The sequence below is a fragment of the Camponotus vicinus genome, unplaced genomic scaffold (assembly GCF_025532165.1).
Source record: "Camponotus vicinus isolate PSW18456_S1 unplaced genomic scaffold, iyCamVici1.0 SCAF_2, whole genome shotgun sequence".
Taxonomy (NCBI): domain Eukaryota; kingdom Metazoa; phylum Arthropoda; class Insecta; order Hymenoptera; family Formicidae; genus Camponotus; species Camponotus vicinus.
In genome coordinates this window covers 929,525-938,655 of record NW_028141956.1, presented here as the reverse complement: position 1 = coordinate 938,655, position 9,131 = coordinate 929,525, and the positions used below count along the sequence as shown (strand labels likewise).

The following is a 9,131-nucleotide window of genomic DNA, read 5'->3' as shown; positions in this document are numbered from 1 at the left end:
GGGTCGCGCTGCGTATTATTAGATCGAGGTAAAATTGGTACAGCACGCGGGTTATATAGCAATAAAGAAAAAATTTTTAAAAAGCCACAAGTAAAGTCTATGTCAGCTATAATAAAACCTAAAAAAAAAATAATAAGGCGCGAAGCAACAAACTAAAAGACAATGAATCGTATCGCCATAATTTCGATAAAACTATCTTTCGATAAGTATTGCGAATATACAGTTACACTTAATATAGAAAATAATAAAAATAACAAAAATAAAAAAATATATAGAAAATAATAATATAACAAAATAAAATTTGGCATTCCGAGAGTCGTTAAGAAAGAAACGTTATAAATTTTGCCGACAATAATATTATCATTATTGGCGAAATTACGACGATTCGATCTCTCGCGAGGTGATCGTAATGAGGAAATACAAAGCAAAACGGAAAATGAAACCAAGGCCGAACCTGTACGTATAGCGTTCTCGACGTGTGCGTACGTTCGTGCGTGCGCGTGAAACGTTTTCACGAACGAGTGTTCACGTGCCACGTGCTACGGCACGACGTATTTACTGCTACTATCTCGGTAGCGTCGCGTGTCTTAAGTGCTGCAGCTGTGCGTGGTGCAGCTGCAGCTGCAGGAGCTGCAGATTCTGCAGGCAGTAGGGCGGCTGTTGCGTTCCGGGCGTCGTAGATAGGACGGATGGGTGGACGAAGGAGCCGGAATTCCGGCCCGGTCCGGGATTTATGGACGGACCGAAGAGTGACAGGGACAACGGGCTCGGGCCGAGGGACGGTTTCAGGATACTGTGAAATTGCGCGGACGTGAGCGGGTGGGGTTGCACGTAAGGGCTCGTAGAAGGTAATAACTGCGGGCTAATTGGGTATAAACAATCCTCTTCGGCTTGGCCGGGTGCCATCGTCGGGCTGAGCTCCATGTATTGCGGCATCATGAGATTGTGCTAGGCGGTGAATAGAGAACGGAAGGAGATAGATGTACACACACTCGATTTTTAGCGCGAACGCGGGGAATCTGCGACTTTGATTCTACAGATCCTGTGCGAATATTTACTTAAAAATGGAACACATTTATCGCAATTTGGTAGATCGCGTTTGCGCGGTTCTATAAAAGTGGAAACGATACAATGTTTAATGTCAATGTGACTGCAAATATTTTGACGCAAATATTCGCAAAGAATCGATAGAGGAAAAATTTCATATAATCTTTAAAAAATATATCGATTTTCAGCGCGTATATATATTTGTCGTATAAATAACTTTTAACATAATTTCTCTCTAGTATCTTTAGAATTTTCCGGGAGGCTAAAGCTACCTGTAAATATATATGCAATTTGTATTCTCTGACATTTTTAAGAAACGCGATATTAAAATATTATGAACGAATGAATGAAAAAATATCTTCGATCGTTCAAATTTATTTAATACAGGCAACCTCAGTCACACACATAAAAAAGATTATCACAAGTCTTTGTCTATTTAAGAGACAAATCGATTGAATATTCCCGTGACTCACCTTTGTGGCGCAGACGAAACACGTAGTGACCACCTTCGAGATCACATTCATGAGATTTTTCGTTTCTTGTATGACATTGTCGACTTTTGTAAATGTGGCGGCCTTGCCAACGGTAGGGTTCTTCACGGTGAATTGCAGTTGCTGAACGTAAGTCGGCACTCGATCCAGATTTTCCAGGAGATCTTTCTTATGCGGTCCACCTGGTACCTGCGCCCATATAACATTGTATACAATCTTATGTCTTAGTCCGTGTCGCAAGGCAAACTTGTTTACATTCGATTCTCAACGATCCGAAAATATCAGTGACCGGTAACATGTATAAATAATTAGCATAACATTTATTTACTCTCGTCATTTATTAAATATAATTTTAATATGGAATATAATAAACTAATAATAAGTTTTATAATAATAGTATATCGATCGAAAAGAATAAAATTAGTAAACATCTTGATTAATTTATTGTCTTTCTCGATATTATATATTTATAAGAATTATTTTTTGCTCTTTAATAATAATTTCCATATTAAAATATCTATAGGTACTTATAATAAAAATTTATGGTAATAACTTTTGGCTTTTATGTATATTAATGTTTGTAATGTTAGTATAAAATGAGAATAATATGTGAAAATAAGTATAAATTAAAGCAATCGTTGAAAATTTCTGAATGTATTTACCTTGCGATATCTGATCATATTTAATGCATTTCTTAGAGATTCTGTAAAGCAATGCCTGATTCTATTGTTCGCAGTTTATTGTATGACTAATAATAAAAACTTTGTAGTATATGTATCGTAAATACTTGGAAGTTTGCATCTATAAAGTTAATAGAAAGAAGATTGTCTATCGATCCTAGTAAAACACGATGCAAGACTTTCAACAGAATGTGAAAAGTTGCTCAAGATAGATCAGAGTGACTGTATGAAGTGGCAGTGAAATAGTACAGACCTTATTATTTTTGCAAGCTTCCTTTACACGAATTTTTTTTATGAGACGTATTAATGTCAACTTATATATTCGAGAAAAAACGAATAAATTTTCCAGATTTGAAATTTTTCAAATACATTTTTAAATACCTGCGAAATGTTTTAGAATCTCTAATTATAGTAAGCATCTTTTAACAAATATGTATTGTCGTTCAATAGAACGCGATGCTGGAAACTGGCAAAAATTTCGAGACATAATACTCATGCCCCAGATAGTGGAAGGAGAGGGACCACAATGCACATAGACGTCGTCCATAGACGGAAGCATTCCCGTAGCATCTAAAACACACTTCACTAATCGTACACAAAAATCGTATAAATGTACACAAAATAGATTCGCTAACATAATTCATGAACGTTCATTATGACATTTCAAATGACGTGATATACGCGAGAGTCACGTGATTTCTGGAAAAGTCATTGAATTGTATACCGAGAGAATTATGTATGTAAAATTATGTATGTAAAATATTAAAAATAAAAATTCAACGTCAGTTTAGCACGTAAACATGATTCTCATACCAATATAAATGAATCGTTACATTATAATTAATAATAAATCAATTTTTTTTATAATTGTTAATTATTAAAATATATTACATTCTCAATTATCATATTCATCATCGGTACATTTTTTAATCTTCTTGTATAAATAAAATGATTCTCTATGGTATTCGAAATGATCAGTAGGAGAGTCTACGTGCGAGATGTTGCATAGCAATATATGTACGTATACAGAGATAATATGTACAAATGTATGACAAACATTCAATTCAATGCAGTGAGACAGTGAATGACGTAGAGACAGCGAGATATATGTATATACATATTCCTATACATACATATATACATAGCAACAAGAATGATTTATATAAGACGAAAGTGTGATATCTATTAGTCCAAAAAGGGTCTAAAGTAAAGAGAGAAAAAGTTACCTGGATGGAGGCATTCAAGAGCGAGGGTATAAAAAAGGGTTTGTATAATACAGAATATATTACAAGGTTAGCGTTTTGTTGTTTCTCTTAAGAAGAGTAATAGAAATATCAAAGTGGTTTCAGGTGACTATATATATTTGGCCTAGCTAGGAGGGGGAAAGAGGGGGGGTTTAAAAGTGGGCAGCAAACGTGTTAATTCGAACATGTCTAATGCTAATAACGCGTGTCGAAGCTACTTCTGGTCTGGATGCTACTGATCTGTAGTAGCGTATAAAGTAGCGAAACAAGATTTTTTGACATAATTAATATTTTCCGTTTTTAACATTTTTTTAAATATCTTGATTTTCTGGCTTGTCTTTTATCTGCCAGAGAAATCGCGAAATATTATCGATATTGTTATTGTGTCTCCCGAAACTTTTAGAAATGAAGCTAAAATTACGTAATATCGACATATCGACATATCATATATGTCTGCTTTTACACAAATATTTGCATATTTTTATTATCGAATTAAAGTAACAATAATTATTATTAGCATCTTCGAAATGAATTTTTAGTAATAATGTTGACATTTGATACATGACATTTAATTAAATTTTCGATCGGCAGACTCGATGCAACTTCGACGTTGCGACTTACGAAGAAACGAAACTCAATAGCGTAATGTATAAGTAAAAAGATTTCCAATATAGCGAGGATATTAAGAAACTCGGAATCAAGTCCAATATAGAGTCCGTATAATAAACAATGGTAAAAGAATGATTATAGAAGTAAAGGTGATAGATCTTGATATATATTAACATCAGTCCAATTAGAAAAATGTGTGTCATCTCTCTTTCGATCTACGTCGGTCGTGTTAGCCGATTGGCACATACCTGGTAACTGAATTGTCTCACAACCTTGTACAATCTGTTCGCCTCCTCGGCGAAATACTCAGCTTGGGTGAACAGATCCTGGGTGGTCTTCAGCGCGCCTTCGCCTCGCGTGAACTGATACATCGAGAATGCCATCGATGACATATTCTTTGCCCGTTTCACAATGTCGTTGTTCTCCTCCAGAGCGCTTCCGCTCTCCTGCCATTTTTCCGTCTCGGCGTCCATCTCCGAAGTGATTAGTTTCATCTCGAGACCCGCCTTGGCTATCTTCGCCTGCTCCTCGCTATCCAATCGCGCTGGTTTCAGTGGTTTGCTCGTCGTGCCGTGTTTCTGAAATAAATATCGATGATTGTTGTGTGCGCGCGTATATTTTATATGTGCATATATACTTTTCAATTACCAAACACATAAAAATAGTATCTAAGTAAACGAATGCTACACGTGTGTTTTTGACACGCATCTGACTAGAGCTGAATAATTCAAATAATCGTGTTTTCTTTGGAAAAAGCAGTTTGTATGCACAAGATGTGTCGACTGTTGCTAAAATAATTGTTTACGTACTCCTGGCCGCGGCAAGGACATGTAAACTTGCTTTTCTGGGCGATTTTGACTGAGTTCCAGGACGTCTTTTGCTACTGTCGTTACGTCAGTCATGAGCCACTGCCACATGTCAGCGAATACTACAAAATGTAAACAAATCTGGATTAGTGGCAAATTACCGTTGCAAATTTAGTAAGACATCGGAAGCATCTAAGTAACTCACCTTCGAGATTTTCCTTGGCTATCTTACTTGTAGGATGCCTAGCTAGCGTATGCGCGGCCGTTACGACTTGAGGGCCATATATTCTCAAATTGATTTCCGTAAACTTGGCCGACACTTGTAACGATTCCGAGAGCGCAACGTGTCTCAGAAGCTTACATACCTGTAAAAAAAATAGTATATTCAATAAGAAATAAAGAATTCTATTCATAGTACATTAATAGAGAAATAATTACGTTCGGTTCTTTGTGTACGTTGTATTATAAAAGGTAACTTTAAATCACATAGTTAGCGTTAATGTTGGATATGATTAATGAAGTACGCGAGCTAATTCACTTAGAGTTAGGCGTGGAATAACTCCAATCAGGTGCTGTAATCAATCTAAAGAAATGATGAATGGCAATCACTGACATCTAATAAATCGATATTTACGTTCTAGAATCCATTTAATGCGCGTAAAATTAAACGCCGCCATTTATGCATTTGAAAACAATTTGCAATAATAATCGATTCTTCTTGGAAAGAGAATACTCCGTATTATTTTCGCTTCGATTTCAGATTTAGAGCGCGCGTGAAAGAACGTTAAGCACACGTGGACGCCGCGTCTGGCAGAGCTTACTTCGAGAATGTGTTCGATATACTCGTGGAACCTGTCGCTGCTCTCCTGTAGACGGTCGATGTCATTGGCCAACGCGAGATTTCTGATCGTTGACACGAGCTCCTGACCGGCTTTTGTCACTTGGCCAAGATCGCCGGCTTGTTCCATCGTCGTCGCGCTGAGCTGCTGGCGAAGATCTCTGGTCGCCCGCAACACACCCATCACCGCTTGTTCCATTTCGGAGCTCGGTGAACCCCCGCCGCCCTCGTAATTCTGGCGGAACACGATGTCTATCGTTTCATACCTTATCACGTTATCATCGTTAGGGAATATTGTTTACGAATTGCGCTACTCAAAATTTTCGATTACGTTTAACGATTAAGATTTCTTACAAATTTATTTCCGAGACGCTCTCACAATCTTACAAGTTACGTATAATTTTGTAATTTTTATGTGTGTTGTATACAGGGTATTTCTTAATAAGTAGAAAATGTTAGGAGATGATTCTTTGTCGAAAATTAAGGGGGGTTTTTCATATAAACATATACTCCTACATCTCTCCCTGTGGAGTTACATTCCTCCAAAAATGGGGGTAAAAATTAGGTTTTTATTTATTAATATTTTTTTCAATCTCTCGTATTGTTATAAGGGGATGAAACTAGCAACCTCTATTGAATTTTTTATTAAAACTTTTTAATGGGCCGGAATATGATTATCTAAAAATATGTATTAAAAAGTTTGATTTATTTAGAAACTTTTTTATTTGTTTAATTTTTTCCATAAAATTAGTAGTTTTCAAGAAAAAAAAAATACGTTATCGTGCACGATGCTAAATAGCATAGGTTTCGAATTACGAGAAGTTAAATTTCAAAATAAAAGTAAAATTAGAATAAATGTTGGGAAAATTGAAACAAAAACAAAATTATAATAAAAACCTAAAAATTTAAAAAATAAAAACCCCACTTAATTTTCGACAAAGACTCATCTCCTAAAATTTTTCGTACTTATTAAGAAACACCCTATATAATAAATCTGTGCTAAAAAGATTGTATTTTTCTTCCGCATTTCTATACGATAATGTTATTAGATGATAGAGTTATTCGGTGGTTTATTTTTTTGATTGAAATAAAATAAAAAATTCCGACTCACCATGCTATTACCGATCCGTAGAAGTGTATTGAGCTCGAGTTTCGCACGATCGCAAAGAAGGAGAATGTTTTCTCTGTGCTCGTGGCTCGTGTAGGCGCTGTCGGTGAAGTCCTGCGTTCTCTCCACCACTGTTTCTAACGCCGACGTAAGTGTTTCGCGGCAACCCGGTCCCAACAGGGTCATCCTTGTTGTTTCAACGAGCCTCTCGAAGTGTTTCAATGCCGAGCAAACGGTACTACTGTCCCAGTCCTCTTGCTGCGGGCTCTGCAAGTAATGGCGGGCCGCGCGATCATAAAAAAGATATATCTTTTTGGAAAATTTATTACTTTCTCTTTTTTTGCGAAAAACTTTTTCTCTTTCTCTTCCTTTATTATTTAGATATTTAAAAAAAGATTGCACAACAGAGCAACAAACTTACAATCGCGTAAATGTGTAAAGTTGAAAAGCGCAAATGACATACAAAAATTAGACAAACACGCCACAAATGGTATTAAATCTTTTAGAGAGATGTCACGTTACGGAGCGTCCCACTTTGGCCAGGTTGTCTACACAATCACTCCAGAATCGATTATGTCGGGCGGAAAGTGGGTAGTACTTAAGTGTAAAATACAAGGGTGTAACTACACATCTTTCCAGCACGGTTAAAGGTCGTTCATCGTGTCCCAACGCTATCGCGTTGTCTCTTGGAAGGAATTGAGAGATTTTCGGAAGCGTTAAGTAACTGTGTGTATGTGTGCGACATATTGTAAAATATTTCTCCTCATTTATTTGAGACGCTGGAAAAAATTTGGCACTGAATTAAAGCACCGCACGTCGAAGTGCCGATATGGAAATGCGAGCGCACGAAATTTGGCACGATTCGCGATCTCTTTATGACGATCATTTCCGGCGTCGCGATCATTTCACCGTCGCGATAAAAACTTTCCATCGTTATAACGAATGACGGTCTCGAATGGAGATCGTTTTTTATAAACTCTCGTTATGAAATCACGATACGTTCACGATATTTGCAAGTCGCAATTTCTTACGTGTGTATTGTGTACTTCCCACTTTTAACGTACATTCGATTCCAAGAGAAAATCCGCATGATTTACGATTTACAATTATTTTCGCATAAAGTTATCTAGCAGCGATATAACTAGATACGCGTACGTAACGACTTTAGCATGAAACAACCCATTTCAATTCCACGAGTGAAATTCGCAGTTTCATTTATCGTCCGTTTCACTACTTTCTATCGCTTTTATTTCGCCTCCAACTTCTCGTTATATGGGATTTTTTTTACATTGTAGCCTAGTACTCTACTAATCTTTTTTCATTATCGTTCATTTAATTTGGGTTCGTCCAGTTTATCGTGCATATTTCCAATGTCCAGCAGTATCGATGAGCAATATCAATATGGAAAGAATGTTAGAATGTATTATACATGAGCATGGAAAATATTTAAAGTATATTATTATTAGCGATCGCGTACATTTATCAAAGTCATAATGTTTTTGTCAATAATTGATTATGTGTAGGAGGTATATTAATGCAATTGATATTCGTAAAACATATTTCGCTGATTCTCCTCTACCATCTTCGACCGTCGCTTATCGATTTCATGCCAAACCAGATATCGCGCTATTATTTATGGTTTCTCGAGTCGTAGTGGTATAGAGGGATCGTTTCGATATCTCGTTTACAACTTCTGCAGGAGTAGAGCGCGAGGCTCAAGGTCGTTTAAGTCGTACATCAAGGAGGTATCCGTAAATTACAATTTGGCGGACAAAGACTCCTTGGAATGCTTCCAAACGTTTTCGGAAACATTTTACACGTTTTTTCCCTCCGATCCTCGCAATATGATCGTAATATGCGTGCTCGATGCAGCAGAATAATGAAGAATGTGCAAATGCTTGAAAGTCAATATAGCGTCATTTGGCAACCGCGATTATTACAGCATTTCCTGGCAAGTTCTAACGCATGTACATGTCGGTAATTATTTTCTCGTTATTAATGGTATTAATTTCGAAATTTCATGTAGATTAATATCGCAAGCGAAATAATATCGAAAAAGTAATATCTAACAATTGATAGATAACATCTTTTAACTTTGCAACTAGATTATTCTGCTACTAAACTTTACGAAATTAATTTGAACGCGTAATATATTTCAAAAAAAATATTTTCATTGTTCAAGCAAGAGTTTATGTACAAAAAAAAGGACATTCTTGTTTTGAAAATATATTTAGTTTTAACATGGAAATCTTGAAATGAGATTATATCGCGTTAATTAAAGAAAAATATAATTGCTTGAATAATTGCT

General features: G+C 36.2%; 1 protein-coding gene and 1 long non-coding RNA gene across 8 annotated transcripts in view; one reads left to right on the top strand and one right to left on the bottom strand.

Annotated features, from left to right (window-relative positions):
- The window catches only part of LOC145966237 (uncharacterized), a 238,414-nt gene that overhangs the window by 11,277 nt on the left and 218,006 nt on the right, over positions 1-9,131 (top strand). The gene's annotated exons all lie outside the window — the stretch shown is intronic.
- The window catches only part of Alpha-catr (alpha-catenin related), a 58,518-nt gene that overhangs the window by 11,109 nt on the left and 38,278 nt on the right, over positions 1-9,131 (bottom strand). For 4 of the 6 annotated variants that reach the window (XM_083090179.1, XM_083090182.1, XM_083090180.1 and 1 more), the window contains 7 exons: positions 6,827-7,090; positions 5,699-5,950; positions 5,083-5,242; positions 4,881-4,999; positions 4,320-4,649; positions 1,521-1,727; positions 455-948 (listed from right to left, as the gene is read on the bottom strand). In XM_083090179.1, the coding sequence (XP_082946305.1) occupies positions 565-948; positions 1,521-1,727; positions 4,320-4,649; positions 4,881-4,999; positions 5,083-5,242; positions 5,699-5,950; positions 6,827-7,090 (1,716 nt within the window). In that variant the 3' untranslated portion in view covers positions 455-564. The other 2 variants (XM_083090183.1, XM_083090184.1) reach the window with 2 other exon arrangements.